Below are 19,546 nucleotides of genomic sequence, written 5' to 3'. Positions count from 1 at the left end.
TTTTCACAGCCTTTTTCAATGTCCACTAAAAAGAAAACTTCTGAAAACATGCCTTCATTTTAACATTGTCTTAGGTGAGAGAAATGAAATATTTTTTTTAAAAAATGCTTTAACTTTAGCTGTGCCTTTTACCAATTAACTAATTCTGTAGCTGAAATTTCATTTATTTGTATATTTAATAACTGTGTCCTGGCACATGGATCCTTTTTGCTAGATTTGTGAAGTTGTAATGGAAACTTTTAGTTTATATTACCTATATAAATGTCTCTATAAGTACTGGTGACAAATGTCTTCTGCTCTCTATTATCAGATCCTGTTTAATTCCTCTGATGTTGATAATAGCAGTAGCATCTAAAATACTTCTCAATGTGAGAGCTGTGTTGTTCTGATTCTTTAGAGACTGCAAATTCTCTTTTTGTTGGGAATTCTATTTTCCCTCAAGCCTGCAGTTAAAGCCATTGAGAATGAGATAGCTGGTCTGGTTGATAGCTGAATAACCCCTGTGCTGACTGGTAAAAACATTCTGGGGATTAATGACCTGGTCTAAATCTCATTGAAGACACAAGAGTCTCCTCTAGTGTCATGATCCTCTAGTAATATCTGAGACAGCTCCGCTGTGTTGGAAGGACTCTGGTGTAATCACATTTGTGTACACATATACAAATAGCATTTTAAAACCTGCTTTTATTTTCAGGTTCTATTTTTCAGAGCAGGTATTGCAGGGATTCATAGATTTAAGCATGATGGAACCATTTTTTGTAGCTCTGTTCTGTCTTCTACATTTCACAAGACACTAAATTGCATTCTGTTCTGCCTGAATACAGATCTAATTCTTTGTTTGTCTGAAGTGTGTCCTTACAGAGATTCATATACCTGAGTCAGACATGCAGAGAGTCAAAATATCCCTCATTTCTCTTGGTATTTTCTTTAGTTATTAATCAATTTCACTAATACAGAGTACTGCTTAGTTTCCATTTTGAAGTCCGTTTTTTCTTCACTTGCCTCCTTTGAGTCTCTTTGTTTTTTCCCCTCCAATAAATTGACCTCTTAAGAATTCTTGTCCTATCAATATATGAATATTGATTGCAAATTCTCACACACACAATATATGTTTTTCATAATAAAAAAATTACCATAGTACTCAGTCTTTTTGTCTTGAAAGTTCTAATTGTTTTGCTGCAGTTTTTTTTTTTTTTTTTTTTAAATGAGAACTGCTCTTTGCAGAAGCAAATGTATTATCTGTTTCTTTAATATTCTGGAAAGAGAAATATATATTTGGTAATTTTTTATTCTACACCCACCAATCCTTTGTCACTATTTTTCACTAATACCAGCAGAGGAATTTTGTTTATATGTTTATCTCCTATATGCTATCAAACCTCACTTTCCAAATCCTGTTCCTTCTCACCTGTCTCAGTTAGGCATAGTCTGTTCTTTGTTTTCCAAGACATATACCATTTGGATAAAACAAAATTTAATTTGTTGTAAGATGACCGTGACAGATTCATTAAAATATTGATGTTTGAAAATCTTATCATTACAGGTAATTCACTGGCTTCTTAGGAAATGATTTTTGTATTTGTTTACAGGTCACTGATTAAAGTGGTTAAGATACCTATTGCTCTGGATGTCCTCTAGAACTTTCTTCTTCACCTTTTATTAATGATTTAACTACATTTTCAGATTAATTATTTTGTCAGTTTTTAATTCAATTAACATGTATTTTACCAATATTAGATAACTTGTATTTAATCAGAATATTCTGTGTTAGCAAATCAGATTTTAGAAAAATTATAGGTTACAAATATATGAATTTTTACATTACCAAATTCCTATTTACATATAAAGTTAATCAGGTTTGTCTGTGAAGACCTGGTCTCTGTTAGAACGTATTAGCTGACTTATAATTGTATTCTGTTTTTTTGATTTCTTACTTAATTTAATTCTGTGCAAGTGTTGTCTTTTCTTTTGTCTGGGTCATATCCCCATTCTAACTAGCCTACAGCTACATGAGTTATTAAGTTTCAGGAAATGGGGCAACTACTAGGAGCAGATACAGCGGTACTTTATGGCACTCTATAACATATTCTGAAATGTATTCAAAACTAATCTCACCAGAGTAAACATCTGAAACAACTTTTAGCAAGTATTCTATGCACTGCATTTGGACCTGGATATTTTAAAGATTTGTCTTGGCTACACATTTTTTTGCCTCCTTTATAGTCCTTTGAAAGGTAGAAGGTATTCAATCAGGCTCTGGTCTCAGTTATTATCCTGCTCCTGTACAAATGCAGGACAAAAATATTTATAGAAGAATATTGCCAACAGAACATTAAAAAACCCAAACTGGTTCATAGTAGCACAATTTAAACTTTGAATAGCTCTGATGTGACAATGCTTTTTTCTACCTTTAACAACAATCTGTGATGATTTTCAGGGTTTTTTGTTGTTGCAGTGGTATAAAGGAATGTCAGACTGCTGGAATTTCTTCTACTAGCAGAAAAATGGCATTTCATCATAACTAAGACTCCTTTTCTTAAGAACTCCAATTCTTTTTTTGTAAACAGATTCTATATTCTAGCATCCAGCATCCCAGCAGCTACTGATAAAAGATAGCTTTTCATTTTCTAGCTTGTGCAGGTACATTTTAAGGGACTCTCAAATCTTTTATTAACAGGTAGGTTTTTCTTCCATACTACTGGATTTAACATCTTTTAAAGCATGAACACACAAATGGACAACTGTAGATTTCTGTTGATGACTACATTTGATAATCACAAACAGATTGGGTCAGCCCAGCTCTTAGAAGCCATAGGGCAAACCAAAGTCATCATCTTTCTTTTGTTGAAACACTGCCTGTAAGCTGAAGAATTTAAACATAGGATGAAGACAATTTGGCAGTATACCTTGACAATATATATTTATGAGAAATGTAGAGTGGGTAACATGTTACTGCCTTTTTTGCTGATACGCAGTAGAATAATAATTTGAAAGAGAGAAGGAAGAAATTACAACTTCCATCTGTGGAATTTATTTATTTAGTTAGATTCTATTGAAATAGTAGTAGGACCAATGGAATTAGTCCAAATTTCAATTTTTAATCAAAGTAACATTAATTGAATATGGAATATAATACATAGCTTAAACCATTTTGTTAACTTAGAAAAAAGATAGCAAGGAAGACTTAAACCACTAATGGAATATTTAACATAAATAATGCAGCAGAATATATCACTGTAATTTGATAACCATATGGAATATCAGATTACACTGAATATAGTTTTTTGTTTTTTCCTAAGGAAGAAAATCTAGCAGTGTAGAAAACAGGAAAATGGAAATAGTCATCATCAAAGACAAGTAAATATTTTCAGTGGTAATTTTCAAGTACTTACATATTTTTTGTTAGCTACTAGTAAAAGATTTACAGGTAAAGTAACTTTAAAAGTCCATTTTTTTTTTGTTTGTTTCTTTATAACTTTGAGACGTACTTTGGTTGTGCTTTGGTTTCTTTTCTGTTTCAATTTAGAATAATCCTACTATACTAGAGTCATAGAACATAAAAACTCATGTTGTTTTCTTTGAAGTGAAATAGTTCTGTGGGTTTGTTATTTGTCATTTTTTAAAAATATTTTAATTTCTCCTAACTGTTTCCAAAAAATTGTGTTACAAAATGCAATCCAGTTTGCAATTGATTAATATGACTGCTTAGGTGTTTCTCTAAATTTTTTTTATAAATATGTACGCACCTTGGGGAAACAACTATCATGATAGAGAGTCATCGAATAAAGCTTTTGAGACATTTCCAAGACCAATTTGAAAGTACTTGATGAACTTCTAATATTTAGTAGCTTTTATTTTGTTTATCAACCGTAGGCTCTTGTGTTACTGAATTCAGCCAGTATGACATCATCATATACAGCAAAGAAATTTATTCTATGGTTTCTTTCACTTAGTCACAAAAGGCAGAACAGAAGTTCTCTACCTCATGCACTGTATCTTAGGACTGAATTAAAAAAGATAGTATGCCCTTAAGTTCCATGCCATTAAGTCACTCCATTTCTAACTGTCTTGTTTAGGTAATGTCATAGTCTTATCACCTAACAAGATTATGTGATCTGAATGCCACAGACTTGACAGGTTTATGGCTATCACAAGCAACGAGGCATCTCCACTGTCTAGAACTGGGAATAAGCCTAAAAGCCTTTTGACTGTGATTTATGGCCCAAATTCTCTCTGAAAGGCTTTATGCAATTTTAATAGAATCTTCCTGTCACATCTGATACTGAATGGTACCTATTTACCTAATTTCCTCAGAGATAATTTATGCTGGCATTTTATTTTATGGCAGAACTAAATAAGTTTATACTTGTTGACAGCATTGTAGGCAAAGACTTTATTTCAAACTTCCAAGTAATTCAGCTCATGAACCATTTTTTCTTCCTGCTAGAGTACACTGGATTGAGTTAATGTGCTATGGGAAAGGACTTATGCATGATTCATTATAAAGAGTTATAAAAAATGTAGAAAAATAAGGTAACGTGTTCATATTTGAGCAAAATTAAAGTGTCAACTGTTGACTTTTAACTGATAAATAATAGTCTAATATACATAAACCAGATCTTTGGTTATTGTATTAGCCTAAAAAGAAATTGAAGTGCATGTCAGATAAGAACAGACTGGAATGGATGGAATTTGTAATGAAAATTATTTTAAAAATGCTTGAAACGAGCAATAGATAACATTAAAAAAGTGTTTGCTTCACAAATAAATTAGGCTTTAAATATTTACATTTGTATATAAACCAAACAAATCTGAATTTCTTATAGAAAAAGAATGAAATTAAAAGCAGGTATGTTCATAACATTTTTTATTCTGTTTGATTATGGAATCTGAGCAAAACGTAATTCATGTCAACCTCATCTTCACTTTTAACACAATTATTTTTAATATACAAATAATAAGTAAAAACTTACGTGGTTCAGCAAAAAGATGGTAATTATGTTATAGATTTACCATGTAACATAAGAGCAGTTATTTATACATTAGAGATGTGAGACAAGAGACTAAGTAACATATGCACTGTCTTTATCCTGTGTTTAGGATTAATCAAAACTGTTGACAGTGGTGGTGGCTATGAATGAATTAAGGTGACAACATCCCTTTAAACATCTTGAAATTACTTCTTTAATGCAATTGAAAGTACAGCAGATTATGATAGGACAATTCTGAAAAATAATGTTGAATTACACATTTTTTTTACATGACTTTATTGCATTTTCCTCATTGTCCTATTTTCTATTACATCTACTTGTGACCTCTTGCCATCATGGAATTGAAAGCACTGAAAATGACAGTGGCTTCCTATCTGATGGTGCAAAGCTTAGAACAATCAGCTGATATTAAACCATTGATTTTTTTAGTCAGCTGTTAATTTCTGATATTTGGATAAAATAATTACAAAATATTTAATAGAAAGCTTGTCTTTTGATGAGACAAAACTTGGAATTAACCACAGTGGTTCTATGAACAAACATTATTTGCAATTTTCCCCCCACATTTTATTTCTCATATTATATAAAGTAGAAATGTGTATTTTTGATTGTTTCCCCTTTTTTTTAAGCCATCTTAAACTGCATTTTTCTCTTATGCAGAAAACAAGGAAATTTTTCAGGTGTTAAGGTTTTAATTAATATCCATTTTGTTTGAGTATGTCTGGATATATAGTATTGCATGCTGATTGCTGAAAATTTGGACAGTTAATTATAATGCCAAAGGGAAATAGAAGAGCTATATTTAGTCTTCAGACTCACTCAATGTCAATTTCACATACACACACACACATACAAACACACACACACACACACTTTATTTCCAAAATGCATTGAATGTTTCAAGAAAAGAAAAGTAGGGAGGAATACTAATTGACATAGTCGAAATCTTTGAAATTGTCTATTGGAACAGAAAAGTGAATGCAATGACATTTTTTTACCAATGCAATAAGAAAGAGAAGGATGCAGAATTTATTTGGAAAGTGATATTGCAGTTCCTTCATTCATTTAGTACTAGAAATACCATGGATTTTTGCAGTTGTTTTTTCCATCCTAAGTGGATAAGAATTTACACTGCTATTAGTCTGCTGAAGAATTTCATGAATTACCAAGGGCAGAGTTTGGTGAAATATGTGCAACCAACACAATGTATAACAAAGATGAAGAGCAGGCATTCAGATGTTATGTTAGCTGCTCCTAATCAAAGGCTGGGTCTGTACAGAAAACCATAGAATAGCCGTGTAAGGACCATGAAGAGTGATTTCTATGGAGCTGTAAGTGTGCTTAAAAAAAAAAAAAAAAAAGAAAAAGAAAGAAAACCTCTTTCAGAAAAACTTGGTTTCTCCCTTCTTTTGCATTGCTGGGGGATGAGGGAGAAGGAGGAGCAACACAGACTTCTTTTTGATGATAATATAAAAGGTCCAAAAACAAATGGTGTAATAAAATAGCTGCTTTAATAAGATACAATGAGAAGAGGAATATAGACAGTGAGTAGATCTTGCAGCCCTTCACATGCTGAGCATCGCGGGTTTATGCAGCATGGGATTAATTGTGGATGGATATTCCCACAGCAAGCTGCGCAGATCCTGTCGGTGGAGAGGTTCCCACTCCCTCCCCTGCTGTGGTGGCTTTATCTGGTGCAACAAAGAAAGCCATGTATCTTCCGGCAGGTTGCAATGTTGTATTTGTGGAAAGACCCAGGAGTGTGCAGCACAGGTTTTTATGGCATTCCAGCACCTCCCCTTGCAGCAGGTACCCATGTGACATGCAGTGACAAGGTCACAAGGCCCCATGCAGCAGACTTAGCCCGCTCAAGGTCACCAACTTCTGCAATCCAATGTCTTCTGCAAGGCGCCCAGTACATATCCCAGTACTATTTAATAATTCTGTGGAATCAGGGCAAAAGAAAAGAGGTATTGTCTTGACACCAGAACATTTTGCTGAGATCTATCAATAACTCTGTATTCTTATACTGTGAAGTTTACAACCGTTTGAGAATTTAGTATAAAGTGTGGCTGAAAATGTTAATTTTTGCTTAACCAAAAATGAAAGCAAACAATACATTCTGTAGCATACTTTATATCTATACATGCTTTACTTGTTCCAGCATTGAACTCTTTATCTCAAGACTTGACATCTTTCCTGAACACAAGTTATAGGTCTGATTAAAAAAATAAGTGGGGTGTCTTGATCTGTTAGGGGAGATGGTGGCTGTTGTTTATGATATTATATTGCATTCTTAAATTATATCTCAGTTTCCTTCTAGCCGATTTGCTAATTTTAAAATTATGTGAGTCTTTTAAAGCACTTTTATTATCCTGCCATTTTTTTTGAGCTAAGCTCAGAATCATACATATCATTTTGCATTCACACAAATTATTGTGTTCTGTACTTAGCATCTTAAATAATTTTGTTTGATCCTGTATGATTCCACACAGTTGCAGAATTGTAATTACTTTATATTTTCTTTCCTATGTCACCCATAGAAAAACACTGATAAACTGTAGACTATTATGGCTGAATTTATGGGACCTCAAGTGCCATGTATTACATGGTTATTTCCTCACAATGTGAAGAGAAAAGTAATTTTAAAGGAAATCCTCCACATTGCCCTGGGGAAATTAATTTGCTTTATTACATAAGAAAGACTGTGTAAGATAACATAGGCAAATACAGAATTGTGATCTGCATCTGGAGCCACTGTCTGGGCATGTAGGGATACATTTTAAAGTTCCAGAGCCCATTTGGAGCTGAGTCTGGTGAATGACATAAAGGGAAAAAGATGGGCTTCTACGGAGACATCAGCATGAAAAAGAAGGTTACGGGTGATGGGGACCTGGTGGCAAAGGATATGGAAGAGGCCAGGTTGTACTGGAGGTTTCTTCACATCAGTCTTTCCTGGCAAAAGCATTCCTTGGTACATGACACCAGTGGGAAAATTAGGGAAGGGAGTCATCCTCTGGCAAAGAAGCTTTCTTTATCCGTGGTATATAGGATCTGACTGAGACCATTTAAATGATGTGGACTTTCACAGGTGAAAGGGTCTGGATAGGATGCACCTACAAGCACTGGGCAAACTGGCCCATGGCATTGTGAGGCAGCAGCTCTTGACAATCTATGAAGGATCATGGTGATCTAGGAGGTTCCTGCAGTCTGTAAGGGAGCCAGCACCACTTTCCAAGGGCAAGACAGAGAATCCAAGACTCTAGAGGTACATCAGCCTCACATTGGTTTCTGGAATAGAGATGGAGCATTTCACCCTGGAAGACATTCCCAGAACTAAAAGGGATTTAGGAGCAGTCATCATGGATTTACAGAGGAAAGAATTCCTGGTCAGCCTGACAGTCTCCTGCAGTGAGGTGAATGGCAGGGTGGATGTAGGGGATGTTGTTTTGTGTGTCCTTAGAAATCTTTTGGACACTGCCAAAGACAAAACTGAAGTTCAGCCTGGATGGACAGACAGGAGGGTGAATCCAAAACTGGCTGCATTACCAGACTCAAAGGCCTGCATCATATCCCAGAGCTGGTTTTTTCCCCTCTCCTCTCTGCTGACGTACAAATGATATTTGGGAAAATCTTAGTATCCAGGCCTTTTCTGAATTCAGAACTCAGGTTTCAGTTCCTGTTTTCACTCTCAACTTTCAGCTGTCAACAGCTGAGGAACTTCTGTGTACCAACATAATTTTTAATATGATACCTTTCATTGCTTTCTCCAATTATTTTTTTTAAAGCATACTAATGTTTTTTAGCTTTTATAACACTGTGTTTCAATGAACCTCATAATTTCATTATGTGTGTGGGTGACATATGTACTTTTTGTGTTGTGTTCCTTTCCTTTTATTTTTTTTTTTAATTTTTTAAATTTCTTAAGTTCATTGCTTTGCAGTATGAGTTGGTTTTTAGTGATGGTGTTTTAAAAATTTTATTCTGTTTCATGCTGAGTTCTAAATGCTTAAAATTTGCGAGACTAAATTTGCTTTCTTTTTTATTCCTCCACAGACAGAAAGAGCAATATTAGGATAATATAATTTCATTTGGTCTCAAAGGTCTAAAATCCAATTGTAAACAAGATGGCCAAATAAAATTTATGTTTTCAGGGAAAAAAATCAATGTAAACATGTAGTTGGTTACCATGCCATCTTACACATCCGGTCTTGGTCATCCAAATAGAATGATGAGCATTATACAACATGACAATTTTGATAGCATGGCTGCCCTACAGACATACAGAAAAATATATTGTGTATGTTTTAATTTTGCATATCTCTCTCATAACTATGTTCTGAAATCAAGCTCTTCAAAGTCCAGGGTTTAAAGGAAATAATGAAAAATGCATCACCTCTCATTAATATGTATCATTTATGTGCATGAAAACTGCACATGCTTTTTGTAATGGATTATAAAACACACTTGATAATGGCTAACGGAGTTAAGGATTTAGTGTGAGTGATGGGGGTTACCCTATCCCAAATAACTACTATGGCTAATCACAATTTTGTCACATGATACAAAGAACTATTTTTAATTTACTGTTTCCATTGGTTTACCTGTAGGACTATTTTAGTGAATCAGACATTAAAGCATCATAATTATTTCAGAATTTATGTATCATTTCTTGTTTTCCCCTGTTAATTGGTATTTTCTGTTCTTTCTTTCTCTTACATGCTGCAGTTGCAAACATATTGTGGAGAGAGCAAGGTACTAATGGAGATTACTTTTGTTCGTATTTTCTGTAGTATGATGAAATGCTCATCTGTTGTTTCTTTTGTGTGTATCTGTGTCTGTTCATACTCTACATTTGTAGTAATTACCTACCACCTTGAAATACTGAGGAATTTGAGTTAAAAAAAAATAAGTGGAAATTAATCCTATGAATGCTCATACTTTTGTAAACTGCTTTGTCTTTTTGGGAGAGAGAAGGAAATAAGTTGTTCACAATTTTCAGACAATTGTTCAAAGATATACAACAAGAAGCCCAGATTTAAAATGTAGACCTGTAACTTTTGATTGTTGTCATGATGGAACTTCTAACCAGACAGCCTATATGCTGTTGAGATTGATTTTCTTGTATGAATTTCTCTTATCTGACAAAATTATAAACAGTTTAAAATTGAGACACCTCTTGTTGCTTAATGAAACCAAGCATTTTATTTTTATACTCAGGAAAAGTTTGTAAATAAATGTTGGGGCAGGGAATGGATGTTTGTGATGAACTAAAGGAAAAATATAAAGACACAATCAGGTGCTATTAACATAAAAACATGGAAATTTTATTTTAAAAGCAAAAGATAGGTATTAATTTTCATATATATGACAAAATCTCAAAAAATATCCTCATATTCCAGAAAAATATCATAATCTAAGAGTTATCATGAGTTCTCATTCTGTTGGTCTAAGTAGCCTGTTCTTCATCTAAAGTTGCAATTTAGGAATTAATATATTTCAGGAGTATGAAATTGTTTCAATTATTTCCATTGTAAGATTGATAATACAAGATAAGAAGCGGATCAGGCTTTGCTGTGAATTTATGCTAGAAATGGTATTTCTTTAGACTTTCTAAAATCATGTTTTTAATTAATTTAAAGATTTAAAAATCTGATATTTCATTCGCCTGTGTATAGCAACCTTTGGCATTCCCTGTGTATTTATACTGGGAACTAGTTTTAGGAACTATTTTTTTTTTTCATTCCTGCTTTACCAGTTTCTCAGCTGGTACAAACACTTATCTCTGTGATTGTAGTGGAGCTCAGCTGTGATCCTCCTGCTCTATTGGCTTTGCAGAGTACAAATGATGTGTTTAGAGTTTCATACAATTCCACTGTTCATAATTAAACTGATATGCAACAAGATTGTACCAAATTTTCTAAAGTGTGCTGTTCTCACCTCTTGTTGGAAAAGTATCAAATATGGTTTATTTCAAAACTGAAAACATGATTAGTATCCCCTGAATTTTTAGATGATTGTCTTTTCAAGTCAGTATGTTGCTTTTAGTCATTAGAATGCACCTTTGAAAATGTAAATGCTGTGACAAAAAAGACCAGTTAAAAGTAATAGTGCTTATGGTAAAGGCATTCAAATTTCTGTGTGACAAATGTGAAACCAATCAAAAAGCAATTTATAGTAGCAGATTTTGTGTTTCCTAGGGTAGATCTTCTCAATCTGTCCTGCATTTCTCATTGGCCAATCCTTGTGTTTCCAACAAATATTGTTACTAATTAAACACTGAAAATATTTTACAAGACAGCAATACCCTGAAAATGACAATAAACACCACCAACTTCTCTGGGCCATGCATACTCTGTCATTTTCTGTTATGAAAGTATTAACAGGTAGGAAGAGAGGGATGGGTGATTAGTAGGACAATCAAGATCATGAAACCATATATAGGCCTTAGTGCACAAGATATTTCTGTATCAAATGCACAAAATCTTTATCACAGCCACTTGCTTCAGAAAATCTGAAAGGATTCTGAAGGTGCATGTGTATTAAAATAATAATACAACATATATATAATTATAAATATATTCATATATATGGAAAAGAACCCCAACCACCACCATTTAAAAAAAAAATCATTGTTAGCCAGTTTGAAGTATCAACTTAAACTAAATAAAGCAAATCTATTTATCTATTGCTTCTGGCATTGCATTAAAAATGTGGAGAATTGTAATTAGTGGGGGGATGGCTGCAAAATTAATTCTTCAAATGAATAGTTCCAGTAGTTCTGAAAAAGTGGGAGCCGAGGTGATTATATATTTATGCAATTAGATTTTGTTGCAGGTATCTGTAGCCACTCAAATAAAGAATTTTGGGTCATAACAAGTTGGAAAAAGGAATTAACTAATTGGATCCATAGGTAAAGTTTTGTTATATGAAATGACTTTCTTAACTAGGTATTGAAATGGAAGGACGGGTTTGATACTGTGTGTCCTTCACTGTTTTTGTAGAACAGTTTGGTGAACACTATTATCCAGACTTTAGAAATAAAGCCTTAAAACTTGAGCTGTTTATTAGACATAAATGATGCCTGTGCATTGGAAATCTTGCTTTGGAGTATTGGCACCTGAGGTGGAGGTTTTAGGAGCCTGATTATCAAATGTCTGGGTCACCCTGGGATATCATCTGAGCTACTTCCTCACATTCTGGTATTGCTTATCCTGCTAATTACTATAATATACTTCATCCAATGAGAAGAGGGAGAAGGGAAAACCCTGTTTTGTCCCCAGCCATGTTCACATATTCATTCCCAAGGCACAATATGCCAGTTGCTGAGCTATAGATCTCTACACTGTGTTCACCATGTTCACTGACATCAGTCAGGCTTATCTGCAAACTTCAGCAGTTCTTACATGATATGATGTCAGGCATTCTTTAAAGAGAGACCACATACACACATACACAAACATGCATTCCCTCTACCCCCTCTTGATTTTCTCATTATTTTATTTTTTATTAAATTTATTTTATTTTTTATTAAGACCTGTTCTCTCTCTCTCTATTAACATTGGTTTTCCCTCAGAATTTAGGATAAGCAGAATTTCAGATTCAAATTTCTTTTTCATGGGTTTTGCTCCCCTGTGTTCCTATACCAAATATTGTTATTCAGGATGCATGGATATTTTTACCATTGTGGCCAAAAGTTTAGTTGGTTAGAATGGTTATAGTTATGATTTTATGAGTACTATGATTTTCTTCAAAGAATTTTATTATATATTATTATTATAATATGAACTGACCATCCCTTATTTCATCCACACAGCAAATCAACAACTGTTGTCTTATTTGGCACACAGAAAACTAATGAGACTGTCCTTTTCTTTGGTCATGACCATGATCACAGATATTGTGAGATTTCATGCTACAGATCTGGTTCTCATCTTCTCCACAAAATTTAGCATCGTGCCTTTCAGCAACATTGTGGAAGAAGGATTGAATAGTTCTGTAAACACCCATGGCCCTTCAACAAATATCTGCCCCACTCTGTCTTTCTAATAAAATGAAATAGAGAATATTTCCTTTTCTGACTGAAATATCAAGTAAGGTTTTATAGCAAAGACTTGGGTCTTCTCTTTCAATGCTATACAGAAATTATGTTAAGTCCTCCATCCCTAAGCAAAAGAAAAAAAGGTGTACATGGAGAATTTTATTTCAGTGTAGATGATTTCACAAGATCACTTTTATTGCTGGAGCTATCAAACTGTGTATTTCTAGATCTATATTCACAAAGACACTGTCTTGCCAATGGAGAAAACTATGTAAAATCTGAATAATGTAACAGTTTTGTTTCAGTTTTACAACAAAAGATCCCATAGGTTTAGCTGTATTACCATTATACGCATTAACAAACTGATCTCATACCAAACTCTGATTAAATTTTAAGTTCAAGACAAGGATTTTCTTTTTTGTCATTATTTAATTTTATACATTTCAATGTGTTTTTGTCCCTAAGGTCTGGGAATTGGGAACATGTTTTATGTTTTTTATGAAGATGGCATCAAAGTAATACAACCAGTGGAATGTGAATTTCAGAGGCATATTAAGCCTAGTGAAAAACTCCTCGGTTTTCAGGCAAGTTGTTTTTAAAAATCTATTTGCAGTGTTTTCTCAATTATAATTTTCTTTACATAAGAATTTATTATTACTAGTTCAGTGTTTTCTGCTTGATAAATTCAGCCATGTTTTCTGAATTAATAAATAGCTTATAATGGTGATCTCAAAATTTCTTGTATTTTCCTCTATTAAATTCAAGCTTTCAGTCCCTCTATTCAATTGAATATTCCCTGAATACTTTTGCAAACCTTTTCCCTCTTTGGCTGTCTTTCTCCTTTCCCAGTTCTTTAACAGCTCTCTATTTCTGGATTTGTTGGGTTTTTTTTGTCCCCACCAGCTCCCCACCTCTAACCCACCAGTTAAGTTCATCTTTGTGAATCAGGGATTGATTCTCTCTATATTCAGTATAGGATATTTGTGGGGTGTGGAGGTGTTAATGGTTTCTTTTTCCTCACTGAATGTTTGTCTGTATCAAACTCCCACCTATCATGAGGCAAATCCCTGTCCTGGTAAAAGCTCTCACAGCTTCCACGGAGTTAGTAGAGATGATTGATGCTTTTGTTCCAACTTAAAATTCATATAAGTAGTTGCAATAACTTTACTGTTAACATATTTATAGCTGATTTCTCCAAAATCTTAGAATTTATGATATAGTTTCCCTGAGTAGGATGCATAAAAACACTAGTGTATTCTCCACTTCCATTTATTCTTGTGATGTTTTTCCTTTACTGCTAATCAAATTGCTAGCTGGCATGATACATGTTCCCACAGGAACACTTGGTACTAGTCACTACATTAAGACTTACTCTGTATGATATATCAGCTTTCAAAAATAGTAACTTTTTCTCATTTGGATTTGAATGAGTGACCTTGAAATACATACTAAGCATTGAGCTGTACACTTTGGATTTTTTTTTTTTTCTCTAATGCCTCAGTGACAGCAGAGCTAGAGCTGTCTCAATGGAATTTGCCTCTTCAGTTATCATTACTGATGTCAAAGGCTGCTGTACTCAGCAACAAGATTTATTTTAGTGTGAATAATTATGCTTTGAACAGCTAATCATACCTTGATTTGTGCTGCTTAAGTGAAATTAGGTTGACAGAGCCAAAAATAAGCCAAAAAGCTTTTTTTTAAGGCTGTTTAATTAAAAAGCTGATTATTTAAGAAGTATGTTAAAAATTTTATTGGTCTGAAGTGCAACCTAGATTTTTAAGAGTATTTTTATTGAAATGTGGCAATAATCAGGATGAATAAGTAAAATTTGTTTCCATTTAGATCTTTTCAAACCTGGAGTAGCATAATAACTATATCCTCATGGCAGGGGCAGGGGAGAGGGGAAAGAAAAAAATAATAAAATCTCAGGAAAGTAGGCTACTTTAACATTTTTTTAAAAAACTTTTTTTAAAAAAAATTATTATTCTCCTTTGAAGAATATCATATATTCCTCAAGCCTCTTTGGAAAATCTGTTTCCTCTGAATAAAAACAATAAAATAACCCATTTCTGTCCCAGGATCAGATTTTTATCAAGTTCAGCATGTGATTGCTTAGTGTAACAGCTCATGTCATAAATTGCTGGTTAGTAATTCTCTTTGCCTCTGTCATATACTTCTACTAATCAGAGATATTGGTAAGTATACCAAGTATATTTTGAGGTAGCTTTACATAGCCTTTCCCATTAGGGCATCTCCATGACTTAGCTATTAACATATTAATAATAAAGGAAATATGTGTTTGCTTAAGCCTCTCCCATTTCTTTACACTTCTCTGAATTAGCTGTTCAAGTGATAAGTAATGCCACAGAAGAGTTGTTTGTTGCCAAACAGTTGCTAAAGTATACGAAAATTTCTAAATCCAGCAGTGCAGTGTAGATAATACAAAATGTCTGGATATTACACGTGACACTCCAGCGTTCCTGCACAGGTTTCCCGTTTGTTTGTCAAGAAACATCAACTGAGCTTCTGTAAAAGAGTGAGCTCAGGTGTTTCTATGTAGCATTGCACTGTATAGTGAACAACATTGCAGTACTTACACATGTACATATTTAGGTATGCTAATTTTGCTGAAGGTAAGTATATTTTCTCTCTTGCTATATGCTTGAGAACCCTTATCTAAATATTTAATTACCTCTTATGCAACAGAGTGTCAATACAGCAAAACACTTTGGTGTATATCTAACATGGGAATCGATTAGACTCCCTGTATTTAAAGGGAAGCAAAAGATTTAGTGCTTTTCTGGGTTGTCATGGTTCACAGAAATTGTAAAGACCTCCTTCCTCTCCTTCCCAGAATCTCCTAAATTACTTGAATCTTCTTAATGTCAAGTGCATGTAAAAATTTATTAGTCTATTTATTAGACAGTGAAAATTCTAGATGCATAGGGACAGAAATAAACTGGTTTCAGCTTTTCCAGAAAAAAACTTTTTTTTCAGCTGTTTGTTTAACCTGTTGTCAAATAGATTCTTAATCATGGCCCAAGTAGAGCCTTTCACCTGTTAAAATATCTCATCACTGTGAAGTGCTTGGGACATTTTCTGCACCAACATTCAACCTCTGTTTATCCTCTGCAAATTAATATTATCCAAAGACTTAAATTCTAATTCTTATGCAAAAGTGTTTTTATTTTCCTTTCACACTGAATCCCAATTAGAGTAATTATTTCCAGAGACTAGGGAAAAGCAATTGAAACAGATGCGTTTTTGAGACTAACAAAAAAATCCTTTTGGCTTGAACATAAAACTGATTTTCTGTTTATTACAAGAAGTAACACATAATGGCCAAATTTCAGTGAAATATGCCATCTCACATTTGAATATATGCTGGAGATTGGAACAAAATATTTCATTTCAAAATGACTAATGTTAATACATGGCAGACCAAAATTTCCACAGCAAATTAGAATGAAACATATTTTGTAGTCCACAGAAACTGCCTTGGTTTACGTTTTTACAGCACAGAAAGTGCAGTAAATGCTAACCCTTGTTTGTTTAAGAAAAAAAAAAAAGTTTTTAAAAAATCCTGTCTGAGTTAATAAAGAATGTCAAGAAAACATGTAGGAAGAGGTGATACATAAATTCATGTCTTAAAACATGCACTGTTGCAGCCTATTGGTATCATCTTACTCTTGGGCTGCCATAACATAGCTAGACATTTCATTACACTGCCTAAAGAATTTGACTCACATCCTGTTAAAACACCGAGGAAACCTTGCAGTCACTTAATAAACATAGAATTTGCACGTATAAATCTGCAAGTACGTGTTTCCTCTTGAGATTTTTTTGCCCCAGACTATCTTGAAAAACTTTCTCTAAAGATTTATTTTCCTCCATCTGCTGACTTGTTACAGAGCAAGTCACTTTTTGATTAAAAAGTCTGGGAGGAATACAACAATGAAGTAAATTAATGTTTTATCAGATGTTAACTTTTTTTTTTTTTTCAGAGAGAATAAATTAGGAAAAAGTAAATTGCTCACATTTTAATTAGAAGAAGAAAATGGTGGGTTTATGCTTATATTTTAAGGAGAAATTATTTTAACCAATTACCCAACCACTGGGGAAATTAATATGGAGACTCAAAATAACTGCCTGTATTGTAAAAAGAAGACCAAACTGTCTAATCAGATAAATGTCATATTTTCAAAAGCAAGATTTCAGTTCTGTTGAAACAGTTTCAGATAAATGCAGATTTGAGTAACTAGGGAAACAACCACACAAACCAGTTTATACTGGGGAAAACACTGTTTTGGATATGAGAATTTTGGTGTATAGTTTTCACTGTTACATTGGAAAAAAAGATTTTTTGCTTTTATTTTATGTTTTCATTGTTTTCGGGCAAGGTGAGAATTGGCATTGGATTATAGAAATTTATGACAACTTGAAGAACCTTTAAAATTATTTTAGAACCTTTAAAATACATTTGTATATGTAGATGTGTATATGTGTGATTGTATATGTATGTATATACATAAATAGCACTATATTTGTACTGGTCTTACTGTGAAAAAATCTTTAAAAATACACTTCTGAGTATTTCAGACTCAGATTCAGGAAAGTGTATAAGACAGTTGCTCATCTCTGGATATAGTTGTAAGTGCTTAAGTTAGAGTATTTTCCTATTATGCTATACATCCCAGAAGGGGAGGTGGTATCAGAGAAATCATTTACACTAATCTATATGATGCCATGTGAGAGAAATACAGATTCCTTCAGCAGAAGGCAGTGTTATTTTTGAATAATATACTGAATATGTCCTTGCAGAATTCAGTCCCAGAAACTCATGTAAATTAATGTGGGTTCCTGAGAGATGACTGAAAAAAATGTCTCTGTGTAGATTTGTTACAAACATTTGTGGATTCATTGTTTGAAGGTGCTGTCTCTGAGGAGTAAAGAAGATGGTGTAGAACAATCTAGATGTAGTTATCTGTTTCAATTAAACATGGAACTAAGACAAGGTGTATTTAGAATAAATATAAAAAATTATGAGATCAGTGAAACAACCTTTCACTTGAAGTGATAATTACCCAGAAGGCACATGACAATAGATCACTGATATGATGATTTCACATCATACTGAGACATACTTGCATATGTTGACTTTATGCAACAATGAAAAGCATTTAGCTACTTTTAAAAATAAAAGTCCTATTTATCACATGCCTGTCATTCCTTAAAAAAACCAGATTTTTAACTTCTCCCTTTGATCTTTGTGGGTTTTTTTATCAGCACAAACTAAATCTTGTTAGTTATTTCTAAGTTTTCCTGAAGTTCCTGATGATGTGCTATCATGGTACCTGAGTTAGTAACCTTTTCCTTATCATATGATTCCTGAAAGACCTTCCTTTTGCTGAGGCTTAAGAGCCATGTAAAAGCAAGCAGTGGCTTTCAATCTTCTGCAAAGAAACTCCCTCTTTTAAAGCTGGAAATCGATTTATTTCTTCTTTTGACACATAAAGCTTGAGTGTATTTTTGAAAATGTAGAGGCACAGCAGGCAAAGAAGAAGAATTCTCGAAGAGCATTGCTTGGTGCCAGAGATTATGTTTGGCCACATGATGTTTCCTGTGCCTTTTAAAAGGCATTTGATGCTTAGAAACAGAATTCTTGTTTAGGAGCTCACCATCTCTTGCTGCTCATACTACATTGAGTCATTATCTGCTGACATATCATAATTACTTTCACAGCCGCCAGTTATGATGTATCAGGCAAAGCATTCTAAATTAGGAATAAGCAGCAGATAAGTGGCAAAAAGAAATAATACTTGTGATTTGGTAAAATTGTCCCTTGTGATGCAAAGCATTTAAAATACAAAGCAAAAGAAGAAAAGGTCAGGAGAACAAAATCACTTGATACAACCTGTACTTTTCCAAGTGGAGTGTTTTTCAGGTCCATGTGTTTAAATAATTATAATGTCCATCACAGGAAAGAAATAATGCTATTTCATAAACGGAATTCCCACATACAGTAATATATTTGTCAAAATTAATTTTAATTTTGATTAAAGCAAGCTTTTTCTGGAAGAAAATATTCACAAATAGTAGTTAAATACAGGATGATTGGCCATATATTTCTACAAATTAGGAATAGTGAGCATGTAAACTACAGTTAGCTATTTTGACTGAGACTGTTATATATGTAGTTACATGTATTATGAAATATCAGTTCACTGAACAGATTTTTAGTTTTGTCAAATTCTTCCTTTTGCAGGAATGGAAGGGCAGAGAGGGAAGGGATGGTAGTAAAAAGACATTTGATATTTATTTGGCTTAACATTAGTAAGATAGGCCGTGAGAATGTCTTATGGCAGAAGTAGCAAAACTTTTTGATCTTTGAAGCAACCTATCAGCACTCCAGGTGACCAAACAGCTGATCTTTGTGCTGCTTTGCCCCTATGCCATGTGACAATTTGCACCACAGCACCACTCGTTTCTCATCAATTGTTCATTATCATTTCCC

The 19,546-nt window shown here is 33.6% G+C and overlaps 1 protein-coding gene across 3 annotated transcripts in view; it reads left to right on the top strand.

Annotated features, from left to right (window-relative positions):
* FSTL5 (follistatin like 5) overlaps positions 1–19,546 on the top strand; it is a 249,089-nt gene that overhangs the window by 194,689 nt on the left and 34,854 nt on the right. For 2 of the 3 annotated variants that reach the window (XM_058838126.1, XM_058838125.1), the window contains exons 10-11: positions 9,720–9,746; positions 13,498–13,616. In XM_058838126.1, coding sequence (XP_058694109.1) covers positions 9,720–9,746; positions 13,498–13,616 — 146 coding nt within the window. The remainder of the gene's footprint in view (positions 1–9,719; positions 9,747–13,497; positions 13,617–19,546) is intronic. The other variant, XM_058838127.1, reaches the window with a different exon arrangement.

The sequence above is a fragment of the Poecile atricapillus genome, chromosome 4 (assembly GCF_030490865.1).
Source record: "Poecile atricapillus isolate bPoeAtr1 chromosome 4, bPoeAtr1.hap1, whole genome shotgun sequence".
Lineage (NCBI taxonomy): Eukaryota > Metazoa > Chordata > Aves > Passeriformes > Paridae > Poecile > Poecile atricapillus.
Note: the sequence above shows the minus strand (reverse complement) of the source record. Positions and strands in the feature narration are given on the sequence as shown.